At 44.9% G+C, this 15,807-nt stretch overlaps 1 protein-coding gene across 2 annotated transcripts in view; it reads right to left on the bottom strand.

The window, feature by feature from the left end:
• Positions 1–15,807, bottom strand: part of ATP2C2 (ATPase secretory pathway Ca2+ transporting 2) — a 565,565-nt gene that overhangs the window by 284,843 nt on the left and 264,915 nt on the right. For both annotated transcript variants that reach the window (XM_069636233.1, XM_069636231.1), the window contains exon 4: positions 2,067–2,156. In XM_069636233.1, coding sequence (XP_069492334.1) covers positions 2,067–2,156 — 90 coding nt within the window. The remainder of the gene's footprint in view (positions 1–2,066; positions 2,157–15,807) is intronic.

The raw sequence follows: 15,807 nt of genomic DNA, 5'->3' as shown, positions 1-15,807 counted from the left end.
TCCTCACCGACTTAGTTCAAGAAAGAGCACAAGACCTGGCGGTTTCGACAATCATCTCTCTGCTGGCCAATTGCTCTTTCATTAACCTGGACTGCTTGTGTCTGTCTTTGTCTGCACCCTCACGCCCATGTGTTAATGGTTTGCACACTACAAATTAAATAAATGAAAGTAACAGATTTAGACTCTGGCTCAGGCCCTCTGACAAAATAGCAAGCCTCTGATTTTGTGACGTACTTACACTGAAAGAAATCTTAATCTTTTCTATGTGACTGTCAAACGGTAAAATGGAAGTTTGCACCCTTGGGTTTGATGGTCTAAAATCAGCCCTACATTGGAAGGGTCAAAAGAATGTGGCTTAGAGCAATCAATTAAGTCCTCAGAGGGAAAAAAGATTCGGGCCCGATGACCAAGATGGCATAGTGCCGCCCAGTTCTAATGACAACCATGGAATAAACATTAGTAGAAGTCCTGAGACTACTTCTACAATGGAGTAGACCTTTTCCATGCCTCAAGGAACAAGGTCTTGGATATTCAGAAGAGGTCTTTTGAAGCTAAAAGAGAGAAGAGCAGGGCAAAGAGGACTGGAAAAAGATGCACAAAGAAGTATATGAATCCTCGGTTAGAGACTTCTGCTGGGTAAACGCTTGCTCATTCGTATGCACAGCCCCATTTTTCTCGCTCTGTGACATTGTGAGGGTTCCCTGTGGCAGCCTTCAGTACAGAGGCAACACCTGTGGCAGGGTCACTCCCACAGAGCTCATACCCCGAGAAGCACCCAGACTAGATACTGCGCTATGCACCATAAATCATTCATTCAATCACATAGCTCCACTGCTCCCACTCTGCGGCAGTGTGATACTGCCCCAGGCAAGGGAAGGACCCCCGCCGCAGCATGGTAGCTGCACAGTACACATCGCTATTGCGTGCTGCAGCTGCCGTGTGCCCAGCTTTTACATTTCTTTTAATGAACTAAAGTTCATGGTGGATGCTTTGAGTGGAGCACCAGCAAGCCCATCAGGAATCAATGGGGGGGATGAGGGGTGCACCGGGCACCAGGGCGGAGACAGAGGGGGAAAGCACTCTCCCTTCTCCCACCTGGCTCCACCTCCGTCAATGGGCTAGTGGTGGGAACAGAGGTCAAGTCCTAAAAATTAAAGTGGGGGGGGGCTCATCAACAAATGTAATGGGATGTAATGTCACCAGAAATTAGCATATCAAGGTGAAATATGCACATTTCATTAAATTGGCTTTGTATAACAACCCAAATTGCACAGGTCGAATGGCATTTGCCTTTCATAAAATCACACCAAAACCAAGGCACGTTGTTTTCTTCTAATAGTGTTTTTGAAAACGTTAAAAGGAGTGCTTGTTTTAAATTCCAAAAACGAATACAAATGTTTTCCCTGGAACTTGCAGTACATAAATGGGATATTTCACCTTTAGTTGTTATTTTTGATCAGGTTATATAGTGCACTGGTGTCCACCTACCATCCTGACAACTTCGGTTTGATCCCTGAGGTCTACTTTAATTCACAAATTCAAAGAGAGCATTCAAGGTTTCTCATTTTAGCTGGGGGGGGAGACGGAGTCCACCCTCTGAAAAAAGTGGGTGGACTCCGTCCCCCCGCGTGTACCCTCGAGTTGAGCCCTGGGTGGGAACGCCCTCGGGGACCGAAATCCAGAGTGTTGGAGGTCACGGAGTAGGATTAGAATGTGTGTGTGTGTGCATTTGGTAAAGTAAGGCTTAGCTGGGGTGGCCAGGCTCTGGTAGAAAACAATTGTTGACCATGCTCCAAAACGTCTTGTCAAAACGGCAGGTGAGCCAAGGACAAATTGCATGTCAATAGGAAAAAGAGCAAAAAATCTCTCGTCAAAGATATATGCGGCCTTCATTTGGAAGCACAGTTTCAGAGCTCATTTTTTACATACACCACCTTTTCTAGGGGGACATCCATTTGAGGAGCATCTCCAGGCCAGTGCACGGCCATGCTGGTGCCCTCAACCCAACGAACAAGCTGAACGGCAAACATTCAAGAGAGGCATTGCCCAGACCCACAGACGCTTACCACTGTAATGCTCACTGCATCTTCATACTCCTTAGTGATGACGCTGACGAGGGCCGATCCAAGCAGTAACAAAATAAGAGGGTTTGTAAACTGAAAGCAAAAAAACAAAACAAAAACACAACGTTATTTCAGCTTTGGGCAAACTACAAAAATACACTTGGCAACACACTCCAGGATGGTCTTCATTGCCCCCTGCTGGACAAGCGGCTACTGTTATTTTTTCAGCGTCTCAATGCTGAACAAGCACACTGATGGCCCCTGTGAGGGCCACTTGGTGTGGACAGTCCGCTTTGAGAGACGGCCCCTGTCTATTTTGCCAACTCCGTCTCATTCTCGATGAAGGGTTCTTTGTGAGCCTGAAAGGTAACCTGCTCGAACACCTCTGCGCAAACTGCACTTTGGGTCACTTGAAGTCACGCCAACCAGCTACTTGAAACTGGAGAATAAAAGAAGAAAGGTGGAACAGGCCTGCCTGTGCCAGCTTACTTAATGTACTCCGATATATGAGCTAAAACGAGGCCTAGTACTTCAAATCCTCTTACAGTTTGCTACAGAGATTAACCTCAAAACAGTGCTATCATTTTCTCTCATTCAAATCAACATGTTTTGCTGTGAAATGTAAATGGTTTGTTCATGTAAAATGCATGCTCATTATATAGCATTGTCATTTTAAGTTTCGCCTCATTTTACGATTTTTCAAACATATGCTTGCATTCCACTTGAGGTCAAATTAAGGGTATTGATATTCTTGAATTGGAATCTCACATCTCCAGTCTCCTGTTTCTTCACTCTATCTCTCTTCGCAATAAGTCTCTGTCTGCTGCATGCTACAATGTGCTTTGCAATCCCTAACCTTTCTCCATGCAAGTTATAGTCCTAAGCATCTTTCCTCTGGTTTCCCTTTTCCAAGGTCTCTTGAAGAGATCCATTTTATTCTGGACATAGGAAATTAGGGACACCATAGCTAAAATCCAACCTTACCACCATCATCCCAAACCTACGCCATTCTTACTCGGTTATCCACCGCAAAAGATAGGAATCCCAATCAACAGTGACCCTTTCTAACGCTCCACTATCCCCGGATCCATATTGAGGTCACATCAATGCCAGATCATCTTCCTTGCGTGCTACAGCTTTTGACGACTTAATACGCAACCTTACTCACGATTGCTCAATGATTACAGAAACGCGGTTGTACAATACCTCTTCACACACTTCGTACTATCTGGAGGCTCCTATCTCTCCCAAACCATTGCAGATCACCTCTGCCTGTCTCACGTTTGGACCTCCCAACGTTCAACACCCGAAAACGTATTGCCATTCAATTGCACACCATCCCAACGAGTTGCCACAAAATTATCACTTGCACCCGTGCCCCTGTCCCAACATCGACCTTCGTTACTGACCTTGCAACTCCTGATGCAACTTCTCAATGCTTCAAACCACCTGTTGAATCAACATCTGGCTCGGCGACGCCTCATTACCCGCTACCAAGCAATTCATAGAGATTTGTAACTACTTCAAGCTCGACATCCTCCCCAGCGCTTGCACTCACTCCATTGGTCACTGCCGTGATAGCATCATCACTCATGCTCCCCCTGGAAGGCCGATGCGCAACCTGCCCATTGGCTGGTCTGATGATCCCAGGATCCTTTTCTAAACTTCTCCTCTTTCACTGCTAATTCCCTACATTTTCAGATGTATTAAAAATATATCAGCCTCCATTACAGTTCACCCGATTTAATCCCCCAGCTGAGCACTATTTGACTGCTGACCTCTGCAAAGCCTTCACCTTCAACTGAAAGCAGTTGAATATTGTGCACCTCTGTAAAAGGGCAAGCAGAGACCTACACAGAAAAAGTGGTTCACACACTCCTCACTCCCTTTAGAAAAAGCGTGCAGGAATTTGAATCCACCTGGAACAAATCCAACAACCGATCAACCAGAGCAGTCCTCGAAGGAGCTCACAAACATTATCACAAGACCATCTTCACAGCAGAAAAAGTGGTTCTATTCCAATATGATTCTCGATTCCCTCAACAATCAGAAACACCTCTTTAACTTTGCTTAGTCTCCTCCCCACAGCTGCAACCAACCTTTTAGAGATGCAACAATTCTGCTACAAAACATCCTCTTCAATTGACCAAATGAGCAATATTGAAGAAGAAATTAAACCATCTTACCATTCTTTCTGCCACGTACTTACCACCACTAAAGATCCGCCATCCCTCATCTCCTACTCAGTACTACTTTGCGATGACACACAAATCCAAAAATCAGACTTCTGCAGACCCTTAAACCTTCTATATAAGATGGTTCCCCTTGACGCCAATTGCTGCTGCTTGCAGAGACACCCTGGCCAAACCACAGAGTGCCCTCATGAAGAGCTCTCACGTCTGGATCATTGTCTGCCTTGCTCAAGCACTCTTTGGTCATTCTGCTCCTAAAAACACGAAAGCCAGTCACCATTTCCAGATTGCAGGCCTTGCATGGATGACCAAACCTTTGGAAAGCAACGGGATGGTACAACTTCAGCTCCACAAAGTCTGAAATGCTGGACTTCTGAAAATCAGGATTCTGGGCCTTCATGGAACGGAATACACACTGGAGAACGTTTGAGAAGACTTACTCTAATTTGCTAACAACCAGGTGCCTCCCCTGTTTTGCACAGCCATTTCCTAGGATCGGCTCGTGCTTGGCCCTAAGAGCAAGGCCAGACCACCAGACTGGCCCCCGGCTCCCCCAGGTCTACTAAACACTACAGCCTTCACTATATCCTTCAAATATGCTGCACAGTCTATTGTTTCCTGCACCATCTTCACACTATAGCCTTCAGCCATGCTGCTCAGCTTCTCCGTTTATTGTTTCCTGTGCTACCTTCACCGTATAGCCTTCAGCTCTGCTGCTCAGCTTCTCCGTTTATTGTTTCCTGTGCTACCTTCACCCTATATCCTTCAGCTCTGCTGCTCAGTCTATTGTTTCCTGCACCACCTTCACACTATAGCCTTCAGCTCTGCTGCTCAGTCTATTGTTTCCTGCACCACCTTCACCCTATAGCCTTCAGCTCTGCTGCTCAGTCTATTGTTTCCTGCACCACCTTCACACTATAGCCTTCAGCTCTGCTGCTCAGTCTGTTTCCTGCACCACCTTCACACTATAGCCTTCGGCTCTGCTGCTCAGTCTATTGTTTCCTGCACCACCTTCACACTATAGCCTTCAGCTCTGCTGCTCAGTCTATTGTTTCCTGCACCACCTTCACCCTATAGCCTTCAGCTCTGCTGCTCAGTCTATTGTTTCCTGCACCACCTTCACACTATAGCCTTCAGCTCTGCTGCTCAGTCTGTTTCCTGCACCACCTTCACACTATAGCCTTCGGCTCTGCTGCTCAGTCTGTTGTTTCCTGCACCACCTTCACACTATAGCCTTCAGCTCTACTGCTCAGTCCATTGTTTCCTGCACCACCTTCACACTATAGCCTTCATCTCTGCTGCTCAGTCTGTTTCCTGCACCACCTTCACAATATAGCCTTCAGCTCTGTTGCTCAGTCTATTGTTTCCTGCACCACCTTCACACTATAGCCTTCAGCTCTGCTGCTCAGTCTGTTTCCTGCACCACCTTCACACTATAGCCTTCAGCTCTGCTGCTCAGTCTATTGTTTCCTGCACCATCTTCACACTATAGCCTTCAGCTCTGCTGCTCAGTCTATTGTTTCCTGCACCATCTTCACACTATAGCCTTCAGCTCTGCTGCTCAGTCTGTTTCCTGCACCACCTTCACACTATAGCCTTCAGCTCTGCTGCTCAGTCTATTGTTTCCTGCACCATCTTCACACTATAGCCTTCAGATCTGCTGCTCAGTCTATTGTTTCCGGCACCACCTTCACACTATAGCCTTCAGCTCTGCTGCTCAGCCTATTGTTTCTTGCACCACCTTCACACTAAAGCCTTCAGATCTGCTGCTCAGTCTATTGTTTCCTGCACCACCTTCACACTGTAGCCTTCAGCCCTGCTGCTCAGCTTCTCCGTTTATAGTTTCCTGTGCTACCTTCACCCTATAGCCTTCAGCTCTGCTGCTCAGTCTATTGTTTCCTGCACCACCTTCACACTATAGCCTTCAGCTCTACTACTCAGTCTGTCTCCTGCACCACCTTCACTCTATAGCCCTCCTCTCTGCTGCTCAGTCTGTTTCCTGCACCACCTTCACACTATAGCCTTCAGCTCTGCTGCTCAGTCTGTTTCCTGCACCACCTTCACACTATAGCCTTCAACTCTGCTGCTCAGTCTATTGTTTCCTGCACCATCTTCACACCATAGCCTTCAGATCTGCTGCTCAGTCTGTTGTTTCCTGCACCACCTTCAAACTATAGCCTTCAGGTCTGCTGCTCAGTCTATTGTTTCCTGCACCACCTTCACACTATAGCCTTCAGCTCTACTGCTCAGTCTGTCTCCTGCACCACCTTCACACTATAGCCTTCAGCTCTACTGCTCAGTCTGTCTCCTGCACCACCTTCACACTATAGCCTTCAGATCTGCTGCTCAGTCTGTTTCCTGCACCACCTTCACACTATAGCCTTCAACTCTGCTGCTCAGTCTATTGTTTCCTGCACCATCTTCACACTATAGCCTTCAGATCTGCTGCTCAGTCTGTTTCCTGCACCACCTTCAAACTATAGCCTTCAGGTCTGCTGCTCAGTCTATTGTTTCCTGCACCACCTTCACACTATAGCCTTCAGCTCTGCTGCTCAGTCTATTGTTTCCTGCACCACCTTCACACTAAAGCCTTCATCTCTGCTGCTCAGTCTATTGTTTCCTGCACCACCTTCACACTATAGTCGTCAGATCTGCTGCTCAGTCGTCTTGTCTCCACTTTTTCCTACAATCCTCCTTTGAGCTATTCCCACTTCACAGATTCGCACACCTATTTTTTTTGTTGACTGCCTCCCCAAGCTTGGCTTTCTATTTTTCCCATCCCCATAACATCCTAGCTAGCCTTAGACGTCAGGCCTACATTTTTCCAGGTTCCTCAACACGCCCACAGCTAGACTCACAGCACTGAAAAGCCAATGATGCACTTTTCTTTTTGGCAGAAAAAAAGGGAATCTGTCCTTTTAAATGTTGTATACCTTTATTGTCTGAAATACTTTGCACAGTATATGTACTGTACTTTGAAACCTGAATGTGTACAGCACAGGGCCATAGATTTTTCTCATTCATGAAGATGTACTCCAGATATATTATGTTTTCAAACCTTGATTTAAAATTGACCTTAAAGGGTCACACCATTTGATGGATCAAATAAAAAAAATGTAGTGGCAGGGAAGTCCTTAATTTAGTGATGGGGAAGGTTTCCTGATAATACAATTATACATGTTGAACGTTACCCTATACATAGTGGTAGCCTATATTAATTTATAGAGCTTTAAATCACCCTCCATTGTTATCATATGTATCAATGATAATTTTTAAGCCAAGAATGTGAAAGTGAGATGCTGCGCTTTCTTGTAGACAAACACGAATAAGAATGCTTAAGTCGGATGCCGCTTGTCTAGATTCGAACCTAATCTTTGACGAAAGCTCTGGATTAAACAATACGCGCATTCTTCTCCATTCCACAAGCCTTCACGCCTTTAACGTCATCCCAAAAGTTGGTGAGGCCAAGAAGAAACATTAGACTTATGAAAGAAAGGGCTCACATTTAAGCAGCCTGTCTGGTTGAACTACAACAAAGCATTCCACTGCACAATCCAGTTAGTTTCTTCTCTAAAACAAGTCTTTAAAAGCACAGTTCTCTCTGTACGCATCTTTTTTCAGTGGTGGAGTGGGCGGGAGCGATTGGGAGTGGTACTACTTTAACACAAAACACACTTTGGGGAAAAGACATTTCTTGAAGTTTTGTTTCTTTTGACAATAAATGTGTAAACTACCAAAGTGCCTAAGCGGAAGAACGCCCTTTCCCTGTGTAGGGTGCTTGTCCCTAGGTAAGAGGTGGTGGACCACCCATCTAATAGGGAAAGAAAAGGAGAGCTAACCGTTTATTGTCAAAAGAAACACAATTTCAAGAAATGTCTTATGTGTTTTTGTGTGTTAAAACAGTTACCTTAACTAACACTTAAGGCCATGTGTTACTCCTAATCAGATTCTCTGATTGTTTTTTGGGAGTGGTACTACTACAGTGACATTCAAGTTAATCTGTTCCTATACTCTGGAATCGTTTCATTTTGAAATAAAAGTGTAGGCAGAAGTTGAAACTTGCACTTCAGTGCACTTGACTGAGCATTCTTTCCATTAGACAGGACAAAGACTGATATGCAGGGATATTTCCTCTCTGTGAAAGGGACAGTGAGCTAAAGACTTGGTAGAGTCTCTACCAGGGGTTAATCACCCAAGAACAGGTCATTGGGCTGTGTTCGTGCTGGTAGAGAGATTCCCAGACCCCCCCTTGTTTTACATAAATTAACTTTGGGTCTCACCCTAAATTACCAGGGCGATCCAGACGTGGACACCTCACTCACTGTTCTTTGAGAGGCACAGCTTCACCTCACTGATGATGCCCAACAAGACTGAAACACGTGTATGGGGTTGCTCTTGGTACTCTTGTTCAGAGGAGAATTGCCTAGTATTTCGGTGCTGTACTGCCCCTGGGCAGGACAAAGGCTGATATACCGGGAAATCTCTTCTCTGTGAAAGGGACAGTGAGCTAAAGACTTGGTAGAGTCTCTCCCAGGGGTTATTCACCCAAGAACAGGCCATTGGGCTGTGTTCGTGCTGGTAGACAGATTCCCAGACCCCCCCTTGTTTTACATTCCATTAGACAGCTGGTGTGTTTGTTTGAAGGGTTGCATTGCATGTGGAAGGGGGCGTGGCCATGGGGTTTGTAGGGAGCGGGGCAGGCCAGCAGGGAACATTGGTCCACTACTTCTTTTCGTACACTTCGAGCACTGTCTATTTTAAGGATATGTTAAGAAGGTCATCAAACGCTTATAAACATCAATACTACCAACTTTATAAAAATCAAATTTGAACAGAATCATTGCTAGAATCTTAATGACAATATTATTTAAGATTCGGCAACTGAAACAAGTAGGAAAAAAAATGTTTCCAGTACCGTTTTACGTGTTCTACGCCAGTGCAATGTTCAAGTCCAGTAAGAAGACAAATCGCCCACAAACAGGAACCGTAAAGTGACTTTTGTAAATTTCACTTCGTTTAAAGTGTGCCCTCCAGTCTTGGAGCTTCGGAAGCATTCCTAAACAAGCATTGACAATGCCAACAGGTTTGGCATTTGTGTAGGTAGGGGAAAGGCATTTGCCAGCCACTGCGGTAGTGGTATGCACTAGCCATTGATGGTAGCAGGTGCAAAATGGTCAGAGTACTTGGGGATAACAGCAGTGCCTTGCAAAAGTCTTATACATATGCACAAGTCAAAACTGTTGGATTTGCCAGTGCTGTTTTCATTTTAACAGGACTTCAGTGATGGACATGCATGGTGCTTAGAAAGAGTGGCTGGAAGGCAGATCTGGTTAAGACATTTTTATTACACTACTACTGAGTTTACAGCTCCGATGAGTAATTAACTCTTGGAAGACTGTTTTGAAAAACACTGGCAAACACTTCAAGGATGATAAAGTTAGCTCAAAGATATCCCAGGAGGATGCGTTTTGGCCAGAAAGTTGTGTGTGTGAATAGCCATAGGGATTAGCATGGCCATGAGCAGTCAATGGGTGGACGAATAACCAAACACCTAAAGCTTCGTGCCCCTCATATACCATTTCTCCCTAGCTGTATTGTAATGCAACAGTTTTGGCTCATAGGTGGCGCTTTAGCACCTGCTACTAGCAAAAACTAAATCTGCTGATGATCTTTTCTCACTTAAAATGTCTCTTTGGCTCCCTGAGTCCACTCCTGCTCCAAAGATGTATGCTAAGAGGACGTAGAGAACACAAATAGCACCTTAAAAAGGCACCATGGCGCTAGACAAAAACTCAGAAATACCTTGCCAAGTCCCATTGGAATTTCAATTGTACACATCCAATTGGATGCTGTTCCCTCTGGTTTCTTTAAGGAATTCAAAAAGCTGATGTAGGAAGCAGCAATACGGATAAGCAACACAGCAGCCCCTTTTCATTCCTAAAAATTGTACTAGGGTACAACAAAAAAAGGAGTGAACATTCTCTGAACAAAAAATAGAAAACGGACACAGCAGTATGTTTGCATCAGTGGTACCAGCAGGGCAGTGGCACAACTGCCTGATGTGAACAGAAATATTGAGGCAACAATGCAAGAATTATTAGGTGTAAAGAAGTAGGAATTGCAAAAAGATGCATTTTAAAGTTAAATTATCTATTTGCCAACACATATGCCCATTCGGAATCAGAATTTCTTTTGTATACCCTAAAATCCTATTGGCAGTTTAAAAAATAGTGAGTAATACTCCCACATCTTACATGGAGCACTGGTCCAGAGGATCAAATTTGGTTTCAGAACCATTAACTGACTACAATTTTCTTGCCAAGGAATCATTTTTACAGGGAAGTATTCTGATGTCCAAAATAATGGAGTTACTTTAACATTATTTCTTGACTCCCTCTTTCAAAATGTTAAGTGACGATATGGTCAACACCATCTCTCATGCATTTGGGATTCCAGACCAAGCTCCAGCATAAAGCCATCACTGGAGCAGACGTAGACTGAAGTTACACACACATCTACCGATTCTGAATGGCAAAGGAGCCTCTATTGAGCAGCAGTCCTATTTCCTGCAGACCCATGATGCAGAGGGTCTACATTCTATAAAGAAAAAGCGGGCTTCAGTGCAGGAGGAAACTGCAGGCTCTTTACCATCAATGATAGGTTTGCGCGTGCGTCGTGATATGCCTTTCCTGTTCAATGCGTCTTTGCGGGTCGTGACTTATACTCTTGAAAGTGACATACACACAGTGGCATTCAGTGGCTTAAGGAGAACTCCCACCAAAAGCAATAAGCCTTACAGCCCTTCCCTAACTTGCACCCTCCTCCATGGTCCTTTTTCAACAGTATGGAGGACATAACGAAGTTGTACGTGAACATGGTCTACAGTAAACCACGATGTGGTCTTCCACTGGATCTCCTTTTGTCTTACGAGATGCCTGCTAAAAAATGTTTGTAACACCCTCACCTGCAACATTATCAGTGAGCAAGAGGCAGTGGTAGTGTTGCCAGGGCTTCAAGTTGCTTCTATGACATTTCCAGATTTTGAAGGCCAAATACAAAAAAAAGACCGATTCATTTCAGCGGATTTGTGTGGCCTTCAAAATGCAACACTGAGCGCCCCAAACCCTGGGTAGGCTATGCCACCGCACACCCTCTTCTGTGCTGGCGGGATGCCTATGAAATCAGAGGCACACTTGTGTGTGGCATGGGGCATGACAGTTTGATTTAGAAGACCTCTCTCAGCAATCCTTCAGCAGCATTTTGAAATAGATTATTTGTTTCATTTTTTAAAAGTTCGAAGATTTCACTCGGAATCCTTCAAGTTACCACCCTTAGCGGCGGGTCGTATGGTGCAACATATCAGACACTGTCTGGTGGTTCCTGGCAAGTCCTATTTTATGTATTTATGCATTTCCTCCCCACCACAAGAAAGAACCGAATGCAAGGCCCACAGGTAGCTGCTTAACATGGGTTATGGTAAGAACTTTGTTTTTACCATTTATCAAATGCTACTGTCAATAATAGCAGTATTCAAGCCAACAGTACTGGGACCTAAATCTGAATGATAATTGCCCGGAGAGCTATTTTGAAGCAATCTTGCTTGAATAGCCTCTGTATATGTACTGTTTCATGGTGAGAAGCAAAAAAAACACATCTGGTCTCTGTGATAGGACTGCTAGAACTTTACATTAGTTCTACATGAGGTTAATGGTAGGGCCTCGTCAGTCACAGAACACTCCACTAGTTGTATGCCTTCAGAACATGAATGATTGTGACCGTCGCCTACAAAGATCTACTTGGGGAGGATTGAGGGACCCTGGGCCCAGGGAGGTTTCCAAGCTTATGGAAGAACTACCCAGAGGGGCGATATGGAGGATCCCTGGGGCCCCTGATCCCCACTGTAACCTTGTCAAGAGGGGATAGGGGCCCCTTTCAGCCTGGGGTGGGAGGTCTACCATGGTGGATGACAGAAACATACCTACCCCAGAGGAGATGGTGGCAGTTGTGAGGGATCCAGATTCTGTCCCCTCCCGAAGTGCCTACTAGGGCATTACCACTGTAAATTACCCCAACCTCTATATGGAGATGCTGGGCACTCTCTTCTTGTTGCATGCAACTACATTTACCAGTCTTCCCAGAGGACTGAATACAATATGGCAGCCCACACGTGCTTCAAAACAGACAAATCCTGTCAAAAGATCTCCCCCGACTTAAAGTGAGATAGAGAATCACTATAAAGAGCCATGGCAACCATAGTTGGCAGCAATGAAAACTGTGCACTGCAAGCTGACAGGAGCGCACACACAGTGTGACGGAGGTACGGTTCCCCGACACAAAATGGAACATTATCCACGATGTAGGCCGCCATTGATTGGCTTACTGGATCCACAAGGCAAAAAGGGGCAGGGCTTAGCCTCCTTTTTATGTGCTCTCTTCTCTTTAACACCTCCCGGGCAGGGTAGGCCAGTCACGATTGGCCCAGTGAACTTGTGGGAGAGGACCAATGGGAGACAGAGCGGGACGATAAAGTGGGGGACAGGACACAGGAAGTTGTGGGCTGATTGGGTGAAGTCATAGGAGGAGGTGGCAGACCAAGACACCAGAAACAGGGAGGACGGTGTACAGGAGTGTGGAGGCCATTTTCAGAAAATGTGAGGTAGTGGTTGGTAGAGAATGTGGTACTGTGTTGTGAGTGTGCGTAAGAATTGCAGGAGTGAAGAGTACAAAGTGAGTGGAAGATGACTGAGGGGAGGGATGCACAGAAGACTGGATGTAGATGGATTGGATCACAGTACCTTCTAAACAGGTCAACTAAACGTGGTAGAAATAAACCAAAACCTCAAGTGCTCCATACAGGGTGTGATAATGTCTCACCTTCCCTAGTGGAGTTGCAGGTTTTCAAGGGGATTCCAAACCCTTTGTTCAGACCTCATTTATAAATAATAAATAGTCTAAGCCCCTTGCACAGTCTTGTGGTAGAACTGCAGAATCACCATTGGGCGGAGGAGGGCCCAAATATAGTTGACCCTTTACCCTTCTTTAACCCTCGGTTTCCTGTTTATTCAACTCCAAGGGAACTTTTACCACTGCACTAACTACCCCTCCTCTATCCTCCCACCCAGGGTCTTGTTCCTCTTCCTGCCTTCTCAACCTGATTTGGACCAACCCAGCCTTCTGGTACCTTCCTGTGCTGCTGGCTAAGGGGTGGACCTCTCAGCGTTTGTACTTCCATTATGTCCTCCTCCTCCTCCTCATTTGTGACCACCTCCTCCTACTGTAGAGGAGCACGGACCCTCGCCACCATCTTATTGGAGTAGTAGATGAAGAGCTACAATTGGGAACCCATGCATGAGTTTATGCGACATGTCCATACTGCGTCGATTTTATGAAAGACGATATACACTCAGACAGCCATTCAGAAGATACACTCATGTTGAGACAGTGGAAGGATGCTCCCAGGAAGGGTGTCCACTACCAAGATGTCTGAATGAGATTACGAGTAATATGGATGAACTCTAAATAAAGTCTGAAGATGACAGAATTATGTCATAAAGAAGATGTATGAATCCATGCTGAAACAATGTGAAAATACTTAAAACGGACCATGTAACTGAAGCACAAGGAGAAACATGTACCTAAAGATAAAGTAATCGTAAATGAAAGATAGTGAAATAACGTGCTGACCAATTGCTAAATACGCTCGAACGTATGGTAGAAAAGATATGTAGAAGCTTGCTAAAAGGAGGTATATATACAATATTTAGGACGGCCTTTGAAAGAAAATGGACGACAGCCTGTGTTAAGAATCAACCCTGTTACATCAAAAAAGCGAGGCTAGGGTTGCAAATTGAAGAACTGATGAAAAGCTGTTTTCGCGTGTAGAATAAGGTAGTATCTCAGCCGAGGATCAAGAAGGATATTTCAAGAGATAGGTGCAAGGCACAAAGGGAGTCTAAGGAATGGACCATGTGATAAAAAAAAAGACATATTTCTGCTAAGATTAGGAGGGACAAGGACATTGTTTAGTACTTGGCACTTGCAAATCACAAGGGCTAAAGCCTATGTGAGGTGGAGTGACAAGTCTCTAAAGGCCAGAGATGGTAATGGCACCCTGTTTAAAAAAATCAAGTGGTCCTAAATAAGAGGCTGAAATGGACAAAATCAAGGCCTCCTAACATGTGACTCAGAAGTCGAAAACAAGGGCTATTTATTAAAACCCAGATGGAGATTGTGGTCTGTTCATGCCCCCTCAATGTTCCAGAACAGTGAGCAGACTATGAGGTCAATTACAAACAGAAGGCCTGCGCTAAGGATCAGGTTGATGACATATGGACTAAAATTGATGCATCTCAAGGACCTAGATTTCGTTTCTACACACATGCTGCTAAACAAGCTGAAAGTCCAAGGTTAGATGGGGTTTCCAACCAATCATAAGCCTACCACACACTTTCACATACAATGTTGCAGTTACCAATCCGCTGCCATATTCTCTGCTATAATCAGTATGCTACATATGTGGAAGTAGCTCAGGACTTGTCCTGCAGACAAGGGGCAGCCAATGAGATATTAACAGATTCTATAAGTGGATATGTTCCCCCAATCTAATCCCTCCGGTTAATAGGTTTGTAAAATGTACGTAGGAGGATGTCATAGATGTATGAAAACATACACTCTGGAAGTGTGATTATGCAAGCATCTATTTTGATAGCTGTACAACTCCCTGATTTCTTTAATTGAGATTAAAGCAGTATGTTACGATCCTCCTTGGGTCTGTTCAGTCATTTGGTCTAAGATGTTTATTGGTAATTCCATCTAGAGCATAGAAGATGCTTCAAAGTGCTACAGCAGAATACTCTGTTACTGCCACATCTTCTGAATGTACCTCCTCCTACACCTCCCTCTTCTCCCTCTCTCACCTTCAGCAACTTCTAATGGCTACTCCTAAAGCATTCCAATGCCATCCCACTGCTCCTCACAACCTTCTCCAGCAACTCACACAGACTGCAACTGGGTGCTTTCATAGTGTGCTTCCTTCTCAACGTGCGAGGGTCATCAAGTAAGGGCTTGTAACATTGTGAGGGATGCGATTGGCTGTGCTCCCTGAGGCTGTGTTGGTCTCAAGGAGTTGGGCCAAGTCTGCAACTGGCCTGTCCCACATTTTGAGTTTTAATCTTGATCTCCTAACTGTTCTGGAGGCTGCCTGTGTTGTCCCGAGCACTCTCATATTTTCAACATACGATTTATTGGCTGGGACCATCCAGGGTAATCTTGCGTAATACTTTGTTTCACTGAGCAGTTTGGGACATTTTAACATTGCACCCCCAGCATTCGTCAGGGGGCAATACCGATCTATTCATCTTTTGCTGAACGTTTAGCATTTGAAAAAAAATTCACAACATTGTATCCACAGAACTGCAGAGTTCAGCATGTGTTCTGCAAACTCACCAGAGTTCTTTGACATATCCAGTGAAGCAGCAACAGTACTCAAACACGTGTTACCATCCTGAAGTGTAGGGAAATAAGTTTCCATAAAGGAAAAGCCTTCGTTTACT

The sequence above is a fragment of the Ambystoma mexicanum genome, chromosome 1q (genome assembly GCF_040938575.1).
Source record: "Ambystoma mexicanum isolate Mex_15411 chromosome 1q, UKY_AmexF1_1, whole genome shotgun sequence".
Lineage (NCBI taxonomy): Eukaryota > Metazoa > Chordata > Amphibia > Caudata > Ambystomatidae > Ambystoma > Ambystoma mexicanum.
The sequence above is the reverse complement of the archived record's forward strand: the minus strand, read 5'-3'. Positions and strand labels throughout refer to the sequence as shown.